Here is a 17,004-nt window from a genome sequence, read left to right as displayed (position 1 = left end):
AGGAACAGGCATAGAGGGTGTTTCTCATAAAGCTGCCCTCTAGACATCTTTTCTCCTCTTACTGTGAACACAGTCACAGGCAGAGAAAAACAAATACAGAATGAGGTGAACCACAGTGCCCATGTGACGATAAAGGTTGGGAGCCCAGAAGCTCAGAGCCAGGGGCCAGCAGTGGTGTTGCAGGCTGTGACTCAGAGGAGCATGGGTGCCTGCTCTTGCAGTATCTGATTATAACCATAGGACCTGTCAAGATTTTTTTTTTCACCAAGCAAGAAATCCTTTAAAGAAAATGTGCTGCTCTTAATATGTTTTCTAAAACGGAAAAAAACCCAAAACCATGCAGACCATATAAAATGGACTTCTAAATTGTGTATGTTTGTGCTCTTTGTTCTAAGTAGATCCTTCTCTGCTTCTGCCTGCCCAGTAGATTGAGGATAGGTTAGGAACCCCCACCTGCAAACAGCAAGGGGCTCCAGGGATGGTTGGCAATCTCCTGCCAGTCCTAAGGTGCGCCGTCATGAATGATGGCTGCAGGGTCCCCTGCCTAGCGCTGCCTGTCACTGTGCCTCCTCCTCCGCCCTTCTGCTCCTGCTTCTCTGGGGCTGCTGGCAAGCAGCTTCCTCACTCTAGGCAGCTTCCTGCTCCTGGCACTGCTCCTGGCAAAGGATGGCACGCCAGACGGGAGAGAGACGTTACCCAAAGCATACTTCCTGATTTAAAGAGTCTCACTCCACCCCACCCCGCCTCAGCTGCCAATTTTAGTAAAATGCCGATCCAGCTGCAGAGCTTCCACACCATCTTAGGACGTCTCTGCTCGGCTGTCTCTGTGGAGTGTGGAAGGAAATCAGCTCCCAGCACCAGCTTCCTAGGTACGGCCTTCTGTGCTGGCCAGCACGGAGGCTGGCTTTTTTTTTTTTCCTGCGGGGAATCTTGGGCTATTTGACAACTTCGAGAAGCTGTTGACAGGATCCTTCATCACTTAAGAGGTGAACAAGAGACCAGAAGTCACATAGAAGGCAGATTGGGTTTGTCAGGGTGGAGGAACAGAAGCTGAGACCGGACAAGAAGGAATAGAGGCTGGAGGCTGGCTGCGAGCTAAAACGAAACACAGTGATTGCCTTGAAATGGCAAAGGCATGTGTGTGTTTTCTTTGGTCCCCGGGACTCAAGCAGGGATCACAGGGAAATGGCAACCGGTTTACAGAAGGAAAACAACACATTCCCTGTAGGGTTCTTTCTTCTTCAAATGTCTAACTTATCATTTTTAAAAGATTTCAAATTCACAGAAAGGTGGAAAGAATGATGATAAGAAATTTCAGCTATACTCAGACAAAATAACAAGCTGCGGGGATGACTTTAATATTCTCTGCATGCATTATTTATTAGCACCGTCTGTGACCTCCAGACCCCTGTGCCCGAGCTCTGGGCCTCAACTGCAGGTGTGCGTCCTCATGCTTGACTCTTACTATTTTTGTTGACACATTTGAAAGTCTCAGATAATTTGCTGCACTTCCTCTGATTGCTTATTTCTCAGGAACGTGGATTCTTATATAACCAGAATCATCAAAAGGATAAGTATCTTCAACCATTCAGCAATCAAAAGCAGGACATTGGACTTTAACTTTTAACACTGTGCACAACCCACAGCCCCCACGCAAGCTTCTCCGGTTGTTCCGTTCATGGCCTTTAATTTGTTTTTTTCTTGTTCAGCATAACACACAGGACTGTTGTTCATTGCTTTTAGCTGTCCTGTCTTTGGTTTCCTCTAAAGCAGGAACATTTCCTTGCTTTCTTTGTCTTCTATGATGCTAAGGTTCTCAAGAGCTCAGGCTATTTTGCAGGGAGCTCCTGTGTGCCTGGGCTTCCCTTTAGATGAGATTATACATTTTCTACACAAATGCAACGTGAGGGCTGTGTTGAGCGACGACTGGAGCCTGTGGCCAGGCTGGCTGAAGCATGTTGTCTTGGCCAGGGGGAGGCTCGCACACAGAGGCTCTTTGCTGTGCCAAGTCTTCTTGGTTCTTTCATTTTCTAGATGCTGTAATTCTCCTGAGATCCCTTGTCTTCTTTACCTGACTTGCTCTCCTCCCTCTGAGCCTGTCGTAGTGAGCAGGGAGTGGACGTGGAAAAGGCCCCCAGCTAGAGAGAGGCCATGGAGGTAGCAGGTCAGGGACCCCAGTGTGATTATCACTCTTGCTGTGGCAGTAGCTAGGGCATGGCCGCAGGAGCAAGACTGAGAACAGCGACTGAACCAGGCCTGGGGCTCTGCGTCCCTCGATGGTTGCAGCTGAATCACATTTAGGCTGAAGAGACCAAGGTGAGAGGCTTGCGGTGAAGGCAGAAAAGTCAGGAGAGGGCTACAGAGATGGAGCCTTCAGTAGAGAAGGCTGAGAAAGGATTTCTGACAAGCACCGGGGAAGCTTTGTAGGAAAAACTTCCTGTGACCTTTGCTCAGGGGCCCTGACACCCTCGACTGTCTGCAGAGTAGGGACAGGTCTCAGACCTTTAACATTGGTCAGCTCGCTAACTCGCTTGCTCAGACTGTTTCCTTTGTCTTGTTCCTTACCGCCCCACCCTGCTTATGGCATGTGCTACTCACATAGGCTGATATGAGGGCCTTGCTCACTTGCCCTTAGTTGTAAATAGTAACACACTGTGTTGGTAGTATACAGTTTGTTAAGCCGTTTTCCTGACTGTGCGTGTTGAAGACAGGGCAAACAGTCGCTAGACACATTCTTGGGGACATCTCTAAAGCATGTTTTCATGAGATTCCATTGTCTGTGGGCTGTTTGCTGGTGTGTGTGCTTTATGTTGTATTCTGGTCTTCATACCAATAAGCATGAGAGAAGGAAGAAAACAGAGGCCGGAGAGAATCTGAGAGGGGAGTGAAAACGAGCTTGCAAACTTTGGGCTACTTTATGCGCAATTGCTTAAGCATGGAGACCGCATCATCTGCCATGTGCCTGCCTGATTGCTCTCTATATTGATAAGAGAATCTTGAACTTGACCAGCTGATGACACATTGATTTATAAATTATTGGCACAACTTACTTCCTCACCAACAGGATTTAAGAGTGGCTATGCTCTTTAGCTGTGCCAACACCTACAACTTCCAGGCTTTATAATATTACCTATTTGAAGAATCCGAGGGAGAGGTTATTGTGGTTTGATGACATCACTGCGGCTTAGATAGAGGCTGAGCATGTTTTCCTGTGGGTTTAAAAAAGCATTGTTGTTTTGTTGTGACAGGCTCTTACTGTTAAACTCACTCCCGACTTGTCCTCTCGGTGCTGGGACCACAGCTCTGTGCCACCACACCCGGCTTCGTGTGCTCCGTGAGCTCCTCTGTCAATTGCTTAGCTACAACTTTTGTTTAACTTCCAAATTGAGTATTTATTCATTATTGGTCTATTGAAAACTGTTATATATTGCACACACTAATTCTTTACAGTTAAAGGATTATATTTACATCAGTACATTGCTTAATATTTTAAGAATACCTTCTGATTGACAAGTTTTTTTATATGATTTTTGTCTTAGTAAGGGTTTATTTTGCTGTGATGAAACACCAAGAGAAAAGGCAGCCTGGGGAGGAAAGGGTTTACTTAAACTTTTGCCTCCACAACACAGTCCATCGTGAAGGGGAATCAATACGGGAACTCACCCCAGGAACCTGGAGGCAGGAACTGAAGCCGGGGCTATGTACTGCATTGAACCTGCAGGAACAAGGTGCACTGCATTGCTCTGCATGCCTTGCTCATCTCATTTTCTTCTATATCCGGGAACACCAGCCCAGGGATGACCCTGCTCACAGCGAGCTGGGTTCTCCCACATCAATCATTAATTAAAGAAAAATGCACCGCAGACTTGCCTGCAAGCAGAATGATGGAGGCCTATGCTCAACTGCGATTCTTCTTTGCAGATATTCTAGCTTGTATCAAGGAAATGCCTATCCGAATAATGAGATGTGTTTCTTGGAAGCAGCAGAAAGGTGGACACTGGTTTCTAATCCAATCTGCTAGTCTGTGTCTTTTATTGGGGATATGAGGTTATTAATGTAGAGTGTTGTTAATGAACGGTATTCGTTGATTCCTGCTAATTTGTTGCTGTGATGTGGATTTTGATGATTTACCATTCTGTGATTATTATTTTGTTAGTCAACATCTTTGGACTAAATTGTTCCTTCTAGTGCCTTCTTAGATCTGGACTTATAGAAATTAGTTAGACTTCATTTTATTGTGCAATGTTTTTCTTTCCTCAATAGTTGTGATTGACAGTTTTGCTGTATATAGTAGTATGGGCTGGCATTGGTGGTCTTTTTTTCCTTTTCTTTAGGTACATTGTATTTTTACAAGGCTTTTTAAATTGTTTTATTGAGCTATATATTTTTCTCTGCTCCCTTCCCTTCTTCTCCCCTTCCCTTCTACTCTCTCCCATGGTCCCCAAACTCACAATTTAATCAGGAGATCCTGTTTTTTTTTTTTCTACTTTCCATGTAGATTAGATCCTGTATACCTCTCTTAGGTGTTTAGGTTCTCTGGGATTGTGAAGTGTAGAAACTGGTTTTTCTTTGCTTCATGTCTAAAAGCCACTAATGAGTGAGTACATATGATATTTGTCTTTCTGGGTCTGGGATACCTCACTCAAAATGATGTTTTCTAGCTCCATCCATTTGCCTGCAAATTTCAAGATGTCATTTTTTTTTCTTCTGTGTAGACTCAATTGTGTAAATATACCACATTTTCCTTATCCATTCTTCGGTCGAGGGGCATTTAGGTTGTTTCTAGGTTCTGGCTATGACAAACAATGCTGCTATGAACATAGTTGAGCACATGTCCTTGTGGTATGATTGAGTATCCTTTGTATATATACCCAAAAGTGGTATTACTGGGTCTTGAGGAGGGTTGTTTCCTAATTTTCTGAGAAATCGCCACACTGACATCCAAAGGGGCTGTACCAGCTTGCATTCCCACAGCAATGCAGGAGTATTTCCCTTTACCCCGCATCCTCTCTAGCATAAGTTGTTATCCGTGATTTTGATCTTGGCCATTTTTACAGGTGTAAGATGGAATCTCAGAGTTGTTTTGATTTGCATTTCTCTGATGGCTAAACTGATTGACAAGTTTGAGATTTCAGTGTGGTGGCCTTAGTCAAGACTTTAATTATGCTTTTAAATTTGCTTTAAGAAACACTTCCCTCTCCAAAGCCCGTTCTTGTCTTTCTCTATACTTATGCCTTCTCACTGGGGTTTTCCTTTCTGAGCCACTTTGCCTATGTCTTTGTTTATATCAGTGCTACTTCTGACTTAGGGCGTGGCAGGAACCTCTAACACTGAGCGCTAGGTCCAGTTCTTTGCTGATGTTGTTACTTTTACTGTGAGATAGGGTTGTGCTAAGTTGACCAGGGAGGACTTGAATCTATGATCCCTCTACCCCCACCCTCTGAATAGCTGCGCTTGCAGGCATTTGCCGCCGCAACTAGTTATACCTTCACATTTAAAACATGTCTCTTGTAGACAGCATGTCATGGAATCTTGTTTTTCTACCGTCTGACAATCTCTGTTTTGAAACGTTGAAATGCTTAGCTCATGTATATCTAATGTAATTGTCGCTGATTCAGTTTAAGTCCATTAGCTTGCTTTTTGTCTTCCATTTATTTCTTATGGTTGCTGTTGTTTTGTTTTTAACATTTTTCTGTTCCTTAATGTCTGCATTTTAGGCATTTGTGGGATCTTCTGCTATGTAATGTTCTCTCCTCCCCCGCCCCCAGTTTCTTAGCTCACCCTTACTTTGGTGTCTTTTTCTAGAACGTATGCTGTCCTGTGATTTGTAGTATAATGGTCCTGTTGTGTGCTCGTTTCTTCTTTCTTTGAGGGGAGCATTTCTGTTTCAGCCTTCTCAGGAACTTGTCACTCTCAATCCCAGCTGACACGTATGCACCAAATAGGTAGCATTTACGGGGCGGGGCTAAGGATTAAAGTAGGGCTGTTAGCGAGAGAGACATGAAATCCCCAGTCGTTTGTGTAGAAAGGAAATTTTCTCAGCCAAGGAGAGGTGTGATTTGAGCCTCAGAGTCTGAACAGGAACTGGGCAAGTGAAGGAGGGGCAGCTTGCTCCAGCTGTGTGCGTGAAGACCCAGCAACAGCAGGAGGGATTGGCATTCTGTTCAGGGGACATTAATACATTAAGCCTGGCTGGAGAGGAGTGTGAGATTGTATCTATGGAGAGAGCAGGGCCCACATCAGTAAAAGGGTTAGCAACTTTGGAAATTTCTATTTTCTGATTGAATTAGGATTCTAGAGCTGTGTCTGTGGTATTCTGGTCATTAATATTCATTAACCGAATGAAAAGACTTTGAGCAGATCTGCTGCACAAAAAAACGTGCCTCTCCCATCCGGTTTCATGTTTCAGCTTCTACTTGGGAAGATTCTTCCTGTTTCAGTAAAGGAGTTTTTGTTTTCGGATTTTGTTGGGAGGGGAGAGAAAGGCATCTCATTCCAGAGGCATGCCTCTTGTAATATAGGACGTGCAAGGAGTTTTCCCAAGGATCCCCGGGGAAGAGGAGCAAGCTCCAGTTTCCCCAAGTTTGGATCTGCCACAGATGAGACTACCATCCTCAGAGTAAGGAAGTCCTTCCCTTTCCCTAGCCTCAGTTTCCTCTTCATGATAGTGAGGGATCTGAGTCCACGTAAGGGTCGCTTCCAGCGTGGACTGTTCTGTGGTTTATCAGTCATCAATGCCTCAATGAGAATTGTTTTCATCCCTCTTGCTAACCGTGAGAACTTCCAGAGAGAACTCACAGGAAACTGAGCCCTGTGTATACATAACAATATGGATATGACCTCTACTAAAGAGAGACCGAAATCATTTCAACACAGCCTAGCAATAAAGGAACATTATTCTTGTACCTGGGGAGAGGGGTGCCATTGTAACTCAGGCAAGCATAGGGGTAGGCCCCAGAAAAGGACCGGACCTTAAAATAAGAAGAACCTGCTGTGGGAACGCCACAAATGGGGCCGTAGATCTGTAGGCCAGGCAGACAGAATAATTTCTCTTGCCCTGGGTTCTGGGTTTTTACTGGTGGCATTGGCTATGGAATCTATAGAAACACGGACTTGCCAAGTCGTGGCTGGTCCTGAGGCGTGGCCTTGATGAAGTTCTTTTGCCCACTGGGTGGAGGGGATGTGGATGTATGAGCTCCTGGAAGGATCTGGACAAATGAAGGTACACATGTGTGACAGAAGTCACCCACACTGAAAAGGAAAAACCATATATATGTATTTTTTTTTTGAGGTTGCTTTGCTGGGCTGAGAACCAGCCTTGCCTATGGGTTGACCCTTATTGAAACTTCCCAGGAGAATCTATGGCTCCCAGCTAACTCAAGATGGGAACAGAAGAGGAATGAGATACGCTTACTCAAAATGTAAGTTAAGGGGCATTAGTAGTTGAGCCACAGTCCTTTCTAGATATTGAGACTAGTGGGTAAAAGCACATCCGAGGCTCAAAGCAAGCGAAGAGGTCTGGGCCCAACAGTGATTTTTGGCTCTACCCTCAATATCCCCATTTCTCAGTATACTTTCTCCATCTTTGTCCGCAGAGTGAAACGGTCCCAAAGCCAAGAGTCTAGGGCTCCCGAACGCCATCAGGATGGTGGGTGAAGGCCCCTACCTCATCTCAGACCTGTATCGGCGAGGCCAGCGGAGATCCTTTTCTGAGAGATATGATCCCAGCCTGAAAACCATGATCCCAGTGCGGCCCCGTGCAAGGTGAGGCAGGAGGGGGACGGAGGTGGGCAGGGCCCCAGGGGTCCCAGCCTCTGCTTTCCATGTGCCCTCCCGTCTGTGCCCTCCCGTCTGTCCTTTATTCACCCAGTCAGCCACACATCTGCTCACTTCTGGGTCACTAACTTCTTGCCTCTTCCTGTGGAGAGATGAAGACAGACCATGTTAGAGGAGCTTTTCCTGTGCTGAGATGGCCCACAAAGTTTATAAACTTTTCATTCAGTTTTTCAGTTTTATCTTTGCCCTTCCTTCCTTCCTTCCTTCCTTCCTTCCTTCCTTCCTTCCTTCCTTCCTTCCTTCCTTCCTTCCTTCCTTCCCTCCCTTTCTTCCCTCCCTTTCTTCCCTCCCTCTTTCCTTCCTTCCTTTCTTCCCTTGTGAGTTGCCATCTGGGTGCTGGGAATTGAACCCGAGTCCTCTGGATGAGCAGAGGTGCTCTTAACCGCTGAGCCGTCTCTCCAGTCCCTCTGTCACCATCTCTAGCTGATGGGAAGACTACTGGAAGAGATTAAATCACTTGCCTGAAATTCAACAGGCAGCCTTCATTTTTTTCCCTTAAAAAATTTTAAATTTAATTTTCTTTATTATTTTTATTGCATCTCAACTGCAGTTTCTTTTTCCCCTCCATCCTCTCTTCCCAATCCCTCCCACACACTGTCTCTCTGCCTTCTCCATCCACTCCTCCGTTTATCTTCAGAAAAGGGCAGGCCTCCCATGGAAATCAACCAAACATGGCATATCAAGTTGCAGTAAGACTAGTTACCTCCCCTTGTATTAAGGCTGGACAAAGCAAGTATGAGGAACAGGGTTTCAAAAGCCAGCAAGAGTCAGAGTCCTTGCCCTAACTGTTAGGAGTTCCATAAGTGGACTAAGCTATGCATCTGTAACATTTATGCAGAGGGCCTAGGTCAGGGATTGTGATACCTCCAGAAGTTCTTTTATTGTATAGGATCGTTTTGGCTATCCTGGGTTTTTTTGCTTTTCCATGTGAAGCTGAGTGCCGTTCTTTCGAGGTCTTTGCAGAATTTTGCTGGGCATTGTGTTGAATCTGTTGTGTCAGGAACTTTTTTAGATTTGACAATTTTCATTGACCACTGTATTTATTTCTTTTCTTTTATCTTCTACACCTGAGATTTTTCTCCTCCATCTCTTGTATCCTGTTGGTTATGTTTGCATTTGTAGTTCCTGTTCACTTACCTTGATTTTCCATCTCCAGACTTCCCTCAGTTTGTCCTTTCTTTATTGCTTCTATTTCCATTTTCAGGGCTTGAACAATTTTATTCATTTCCTTCACCTGTTAGTGTTTTTTTTTTTTTTTTTTTTAGATTTCTTTAAGTGATTTGTACATTTCTTCTGTAAGGGCCTCTACCATCTTCCTAAGCTTGGATTTAAGGTTCTTTTCTTGTACTTCATCTGTGTTGAAATATTCAGGGCTTGCTATATCAGGATGGTTCGGCTCTGGTGGTACCACATTGCCCTTTGTGATATTGTGTTCTTACACTGGCCACTAGTCTTCTGGGTTTGGGGTTGTTATAGGATTAGGAGCTAGTTTCTGAGTTTATCTTTGTTGGATGAATTTTCCTCCCTTGCTTTCTGTTTCCTCTCTGGTCTGAGTGGCTTGTAGTTTTGGTGACCAGCAGGTCTTTAGCTCCAGTAGCCTCTCCACTGGAGTTTTGTCAGCCTGCGTGACCTCTAAGGTTTTGAATGCTCACATTGCCTCTGGGGTTCTGGAGTTCTGGGAACTGGCATGGCCTCTGGAGTTCTGGATAGTGGTGTGGCCTCTAGGGTTCCAAGTACCTGGGCTTTTTGGTTTCCTAGTAATGGTGTGGGCTCCAGGGTGGGAGTCTTCTATTGGTGTTGTGGGCTGGGATATGGAACCCAGGGTAGAGAGTGCTGCTGGGGACTGGGTTTTTTAGTACAAATGGGGCCTCAGGTAGAATAGTAGTCTTCTGTTGTGGGCCAGGATATTGATATTTTTTATTTTTACTTATTTAACATAATTTCTTTATTGATTCTTTGGTAATTTCATATCATGCACTCTAATTCTGCTCACTTCCTGGTCCCCCCATGTCCTCCCTTGAACCCTGCAGTGCCCCCTCAAAAGAAATTTTTTAAAAATATTTTTAGATTTATTTATTTATTATGTATACAACATTCTGTCTCCATGTATGCCCACACACCAGAGGAGGGAGCCAGATCTCATTACAGATGGTTGTGAACACCATGTGGTTGCTGGGAATTGAACTCAGGACCTCTGGAAGAGCAGCCAGTGCTCTTAACCGCCGAGCCACCTCTCCAGCCCTCAAAAGAAATTTTTAAAAAAGCAAAACAAACAAATCAACAAAAGCAAGAACAACTCAAACGAAAACAAAAACCATCAATCTCTTCATTTCTCCTTCTTTCCTGCTTCTCCAACGCCTCTTCATTTATCCTGGTGGCATTGGGAGTGGTGTACCACATAGTACACCCTTTTGTCCAGTCACCTTTATGAGCAATGCTCATTGCAATGAGTCCCTGGTCTGGTTCAAGGCCCCTGGTTTCTGGTGCACCATCATCACTGGGTCCTCACCTGGAATCTTATGGAATAACCTGTGGCCTCCCTGAGTCATGGAGGCCCTGTTAGTATTGTTCCATAGGTCCAGTCTCTTCAGGAGCTCCAGCAGGTCCTAGATGGGGTAGATGTTAGGGTGGGTCAACTCCAGGCCTGGCTGTGGGCCTGGGTGGTTGCCTAGCTGGTCAGCCCTGGCCACTGGAGCCACCCACCTCAGGTGAGGGGTAGAGCCAGCTCTCCTATGCCCATGCCATCATGGTTGGTTCTCTGTCATCTGTGGGGTGGGACCATCTCTCCACAGAGTAGGGATCAGCTTTCCCATGAAGGTCAGGGCCAGCTCTCTTGCGATGGTGTCCAGCGAGAGGCATGACCAGCTTTCTCTGGGCCAGTGAAGGGTGGGGCCTGTTCAGTATGTCCCTCTGATTTCATCATGCATGGTTCCTATGGCCCCTGAGGTGACATGGGCCACAGACATCAACACAGCCCTCAGCTGCAGCTGGACTATGGATCCAGACATGAATGGCCTTTGGCAGCAATTTGGCCATAATGGCATCCCTGGCTCCAGGTGGGAGCACTGGCCACTCAGGTTTTGATGGCTCTGGCAGCCCAGCCTTTATTCTTAGCAAACTGCCCCACCAGTCAGCAGATGAAGGCCTTTTTTGCAGCTTACAATTATATGGGTAACTCATAAACTAATGCAACCTGGGCTGAGAGATGGTTTGGGTAGGGTCATCTGGTCTTGACCAGGTTTACTCAGGCATCTGGTGGGCAAGGTGCCTGTGTTTATGAGGGGTGACCAACAGTTGGTTAACTGGGACAATAGAGACAACTGGGCCATGAGGTCACTCAGCCTCCAGTGGACTTCCAAGGGAATGGGTGGATGTAGCTGGACCTTTGCGGTAGGACCGCCAGCTCCCCAGTAATGACACAGAGACTTATTAATTATAAAAGCTAGGGCATAGCTTAGGCTTGTTACTAACTAGCTCTTACAACTTAAATTAACCCATATCTTTTAATCTATGTATTGCCATGTGACTCATGGCTTTACCGGTCCTCCAGCATGTCTTGCTCCCTCTGCATCTCCTGGTGACCCAGCATCCCTGTGTCTGGCAGTCCTACCTATACCCCTATCTATCGAATGGGCATTTAGCTTCTTATTAAACCAATAAGAAGGTACCTTGGCAAAGACACATCTTCACAGTGTACAAAATGACTATTCCAAAACAGGTGGATGCAGGCAGGGCAGCTTCAGACTCTTATTGAGACCAGCACACTACTTTTGCCGTGTTCTGTCCACCAAAGTGAGCTGCAGGGCGTCTCAGATTCTGGGCAAGGGAAGTAGACTCCACCTTTTGCTGACATGAGCTGCAAGAGCACACGGAGGATGAGAGAGCCATGGAGTGGGTCATTTTTAAAGCCTAGGATAGTCTCAGGTAGCCTGACTTCCAAGCACGCATGCTCAGTAGTTTGGTATATTTTATATATCATTAACTACAACATTAGAAATTGCTGCCTTTTCTGAGTACAGAGGTTCAAGTGACATCTCTCTGGCTTGCAGCATGTCTCAAATTTTATTTAGTTTTGACACCCCCCTCACACACACACACACACACACACATACACACACACACACACACACACTACATTTGACCATATTTATTCTACATATTTTTTCATTTTTTTTTTTTAGTTTTTCGAGACAGGGTTTCTCTGTGGTTTTTGGAGTCTGTCCCGGAACTAGCTCTTGTAGACCAGGCTGGCCTCGAACTCACAGAGATCCTCCTGCCTCTGCCTCCCGAGTGCTGGGATTAAAGGCGTGCCTCACCACCGCCTGGCACATATTTTTCATTTTTTATTGTGTGAGTATTTTAGATACCCTGGTCACCAACATGACATTGCTGCAGGTGAAGCTGGAGAGACATACAGGGGCTCCCCACTCCTGGATATTCCCACCCAAAGAATGTGAGGAAGGCCTAAGAAGATAAGGACAGTGATGGAAATGCTCACTTCAACAGCATGGTGGTTAAAACTGGAACAATCAGTGTGGACCCCATGCAGGATGACGTGCAAATTAATACAACATTCTGTAGTTTTTGACATATAATCTAATAAGTGTATTAAGAATTATAACCAAAAGTAGTAAAATAGTTAGGTAGTGTTCAGTTTGGGCATGGTTACCTTTGATTTCATGATAATATAGTTAAATGTATGCTACTCAAGTTTGAATTTTGGCTGGCCTGCATCTTTCTACAGCTTTCACCATCTGTACTCCTGAGCTGGGTAAGCTAGACCAAGAACTACCCAAAGGGTTGATGAATGCAAGCCCCAGGGTCCACACATGACTGTGATGGGTATTAGAGCAGTGAGCCCAGGCACCCAGGAACACGAGAATACCATTTGCTCTAGGTTGGCACCCAATCCCGTGGATGATGCTGGCCTGCTGTCCTTTGCCACGTTTTCCTGGCTCACACCAGTGATGATTCAGAGTTACAAGCACACGCTGACTGTGGACACCCTGCCCCCACTCTCACCATATGACGCATCTGACATCAACGCCAAGAGGTACGAGGGTCCCCAAGGGGTGGCATTGTAAGCAAGGGGTCCCAAGGGTTCTGTGTCCCCTGTGGAAACTGACACCTTCTCAGTAGCTGCTCATTGAGATGTGAGCTGAACTGCCTGCACTTCTTGGCCCGGTCTCTGGGGAAAGTGTGGCTGGGTAGAAAGGACACAGGGGACCGTAGTGTGAGGCTGGGGGCTGTAGGAGCAGCACTGTGGACAGTTAGTTGGGGGACTTGCTTTACTCTGTGCTGTTTGGAGCTCGCCTTGGATGCTGCATACAGCTCTAGGCATCATTTCTGGCTTTATTTTTTTTTAAATATCATTATTATATATCTGTATTACAAACTGCCTATATTAGCCAATTTTGACTTGTGAAAATGTACCGCTGGTCCAAACTAATTGATTTAGTTGTAGTTTAGTAATGTTTAAGCAGTACAACTATTCTACACCATATTCCTGTTCCCCTACAGAGGCCGACACCATTAACATGCTGGTGACCCTGCTCAGATTGTTTTCTACTCTGCAACCAGAACCTGTTCTGCCATTGTTTGCAGAAAATGCCTCATTTGCTTTCCCACACACAGGCCATGATGGTTTTTTGTTTGTTTGTTTGTTTTGTTTTTGTGAGACAGTCTCTTACTGTGTAGTCTTGGCTGGCTTAGGACTCACTCTGTAGACCAGGCTGACCTAGAACTCAGAGAGCTTCACTTGCCTCTGCCTTCCAAGTGGTGGGATTAAAGGCATGCGCCACCACTGCCCAGTCCAGGCAATGCTTTCTATGTTGAAGTTAAAACATAGAATCTGAGGATGGAGAGATGGCTCAGTGTTTAAGAACACCGAGACCCAGGATTGGATTCCCAGCACCCAGAACTATCTATAACTGTATGGGATCCAATTCCCTCTTCAGGTGTGCAGCTATATATATAACCAAACACCCACATACATAAAATAAATAAATCTCTTAAAAAATTTAACATACTGTGTGGCTGCCACCTTGCTCTTTTCAGGTGAAAATTTATAAAGACTTGTTCACGTCTGCACCAAGACACCGATCTCCTTCATTCTTTGCATTTTATGTGCATGAGAGTTTGGCCTGTATGTATGTATGGGGACCATACATGTACTTGCTGCCAGAGAGGTCAGAAGGGAGTGTCAGATCCCCTGGAAGTGGGGTTACAAACTGTTGTGAGCTGCCATATGGATGCTGAGAAGCAAACCCGAGTCCTCTGCAAGAGCCACAGGTGCCCTTAGCTACAACCATCTCTCCAGAGCCAGGCTTCAGTCGCTCTGATACTTGCATTGAAATTGGTGCTGAGGACCCGGAATGTCTTGACCAAGGCAAGGTCCTCAAAACTGCTACCTTTCTTTGTCCTGGAGATTGCCCTAACTTTGGCCACGTGGTCTAAAGTACGACACATCCTGGAATATATAATAAAGGGGATGAGCGCAAGTTTTCGTCTCGAAGTTGCTTCTAGGGGAAGAATTGCCCTGCCCATCATCCCTTCCCTGAAGGAATCTCAGCTGCTGATACTTTCTCTACAGTCTTGAGGAGGTTTCTAGAGAGCTCTAAGGGGCCATAACAGTGTCTGTGTGCTGCTGGATTGTCCTTCCAGCTTTCCAGCTAGTGTTTCCCATTAGGGATTTTTTTTTTTTTTAAAAATCGTTTCCTGCCCAGCATCAACTGCTGCTTTTTTCTCAGCCGATTTCACTCAGGCCGGGAGATTAAGCACCAAATAAATTCTGACTGCTCAATGATGTGTCCAGCTTCACCCCAGGCCTCTCTTCTAGAATCTGAATTCCGTAGGCCCAGCATCAGCAGCACTTGGAGGCCTCACGAATTTCAATATCTAAAGTGCAGGGTATTTCATTTGGGTTTGTATGGATGTAGCATTTTCTTTGCCTATGGGTTGAACGGATCTTCACACACGCTAGGCAAGTGTAAAGTTGCGGTCTTGACCCTCAGCCCCAACCTCATGATACTCTCTCCTCTCCCCCTCTCCATTCTCATAGTCGCTAAGACTGGGAAACTGGGTTCTACCCTTGGTTCCCATTCTCCTTTCCTCCCACATCTAATCTGCCAGCAAGTCCTGTTGTCATCCCCTAGCAACCTGTCCTCGAATCCCCCCCCCCCCCTTAACTTGTCAGCACTGTGTCTCTGGCCTGATGCCCCTCAGGTCCTGTGTGATTTTTTCTTTTGCTGTGAGTACCCACAGCCAATCACACTGCCAGCCACCAAGTAATCTGTCAAATATGCCCATTATTTCACCACATTGACCTAAAGACCTGCAGATGCTTTCCTTGCATTTAGAGCATGGTGCCACCTAAGTGCCTCCTGAGACCCGTGAAGTCCCATAAGCGTCTGCTCGGCTGGGCCTCCTAGCATCCTTTGCTCATGTGCCATAGACCTGTTGTGTGGGACTCCTTTCAAACCTTTGAAACGGACAGTCCTTTTTGTTTCCTTGAGACAAGGTCCTGCTACATAGCCTAGTCTGGTTTAAAACTTCAAATTCTCCTACCTCAGGTTTCAGAGTACTTGGATTATAGGTATGTAACACTGTACCTTGCTAAAAGGTCAGTTTTTTCCCAAGGAGGACTTTTAACTCTCTATGGCTACCATCTTCTTCATTATGAGGTAGCCACAGACTAAGATGGGAAAGACCTGGGTGGTGCCTAGTGCAGATATTATCAGAAGCTCTGTCTGGGCATCGCCCCCTTCCTCTGTCCACTCTTTACCTGCCCTGAGGAAGGAGAAAGAGAATGAAGGAAGGCTGCATGCCCAAAGACACCAGGTACCAGGACGAGGGCTGTGCCATGCACCTTCGCAAGTGTTTGCCCATCAAAGCAGTCCCAGGTGATAGGCGACATGGCCTGCCCATCCTTTTCCCTTTCTTTCACTGCAGATTTCAGATCCTTTGGGATGAAGAAATAGAGAGGGTGGGGCCGGAGCAGGCCTCTCTGGGCCGTGTGGTCTGGAAATTCCAGAGGACCCGGGTGCTGATGGATGTTGTGGCCAATGTCTTGTGTATCATCATGGCAGCTTTAGGGCCGGTGAGTCGGGCTGGCTCTTCTGAACTGTCTCCCAGGTCCCCAGCTGGGGGAAAGCATGTCCTTAGTCACTCTCTCTCTGAGAGCTGGTGGCTTTAGTGCCTTGCCTTTATCTCTGTGTTCCTTGGGGGCGAGTTTTCATAAAGCCAGTTCCTCGTCAAGTGCAGCCAGCCCCACTTTAAGTAATGAAAAAGTCTGCCTGTAAAGTCAGCTTGCTGTCATTCAAGGCTCCCGTGTGGGGCTCCATCCAGCGGCGCTCCCTTCTCTCCACCGCACTATTTTACAGACCGTTCTCATTCACCAAATCCTTCAGCATATCACCAGCATTTCCTCCGGACACGTCGGGATTGGCATCTGCTTGTGTCTGGCCCTTTTCGCCACCGAGTTTACCAAAGTCCTCTTCTGGGCCCTTGCCTGGGCCATAAACTACCGCACAGCCATCCGGTTGAAGGTGGCCCTCTCCACGCTGGTTTTCGAAAACCTGCTGTCTTTCAAGACCTTGACGCACATCTCTGCAGGTGAGGTAAGCAGGGCTGGAACGGGCATACCCATGAAACACTGCTCCAGTTCCTGTGAGTGTGTGGGCTGTGCTGCCTGGATGGAGCACCTGCCTCCTTTTCGCCTGTTCATATCCTGCCCGTCACCTGCCCAAGTGAGGCGGTGGAGACTCAAAACACAAGAGGCTGTCAGACAGAGGAGGGCTCGCGTCTGAGCTGCAGAACTTGGAAAGCTGGTGCAGAGGTCGAGGGTGAGACCATTCAACCCCTTTGATCACAGTGAGGACAATAAAACTTTATAGAACACACTATAGGAATTTGGGGAAACTGCCGGACAAGCTAAGAAGAGTGCATGCATGTAATCCCAGTACTCAGGAGATGGAGGAAGAGGCTATTAGTGAGAACTTGTTTCTTTCTGGAAAAAATATTCCAATCATGTAAGATCTCTGGTGCCAAAGATATACTATAGAACCATGTGCACTGTCCTTCAGAGTTGACATTTTCTCAAGCCCTTAATCTTTAGTAATGAAGTCCTTGCTGCTTACTCAAGAAAAACTCCCTAGTCAAGGAAACCCC

General features: G+C 46.2%; 1 protein-coding gene across 1 annotated transcript in view; it reads left to right on the top strand.

Moving 5' to 3' along the window:
* The first annotated feature begins 779 nt into the window (after window positions 1-779).
* LOC142852227 (ATP-binding cassette sub-family C member 12) overlaps window positions 780-17,004 on the top strand; it is a 66,866-nt gene continuing 50,641 nt past the window's right edge. The window contains exons 1-6 of the mRNA XM_075976782.1: window positions 780-869; window positions 7,292-7,421; window positions 7,596-7,764; window positions 12,734-12,889; window positions 15,787-15,934; window positions 16,218-16,454. Of these exons, the coding sequence (XP_075832897.1) occupies window positions 7,646-7,764; window positions 12,734-12,889; window positions 15,787-15,934; window positions 16,218-16,454 (660 nt within the window). The 5' untranslated portion in view covers window positions 780-869; window positions 7,292-7,421; window positions 7,596-7,645. The remainder of the gene's footprint in view (window positions 870-7,291; window positions 7,422-7,595; window positions 7,765-12,733; window positions 12,890-15,786; window positions 15,935-16,217; window positions 16,455-17,004) is intronic.

This window comes from Microtus pennsylvanicus, chromosome 6, assembly GCF_037038515.1.
Source record: "Microtus pennsylvanicus isolate mMicPen1 chromosome 6, mMicPen1.hap1, whole genome shotgun sequence".
NCBI classification, from domain to species: Eukaryota; Metazoa; Chordata; class Mammalia; order Rodentia; family Cricetidae; genus Microtus; species Microtus pennsylvanicus.
This window is presented reverse-complemented; position numbering and strand designations above follow the sequence as displayed.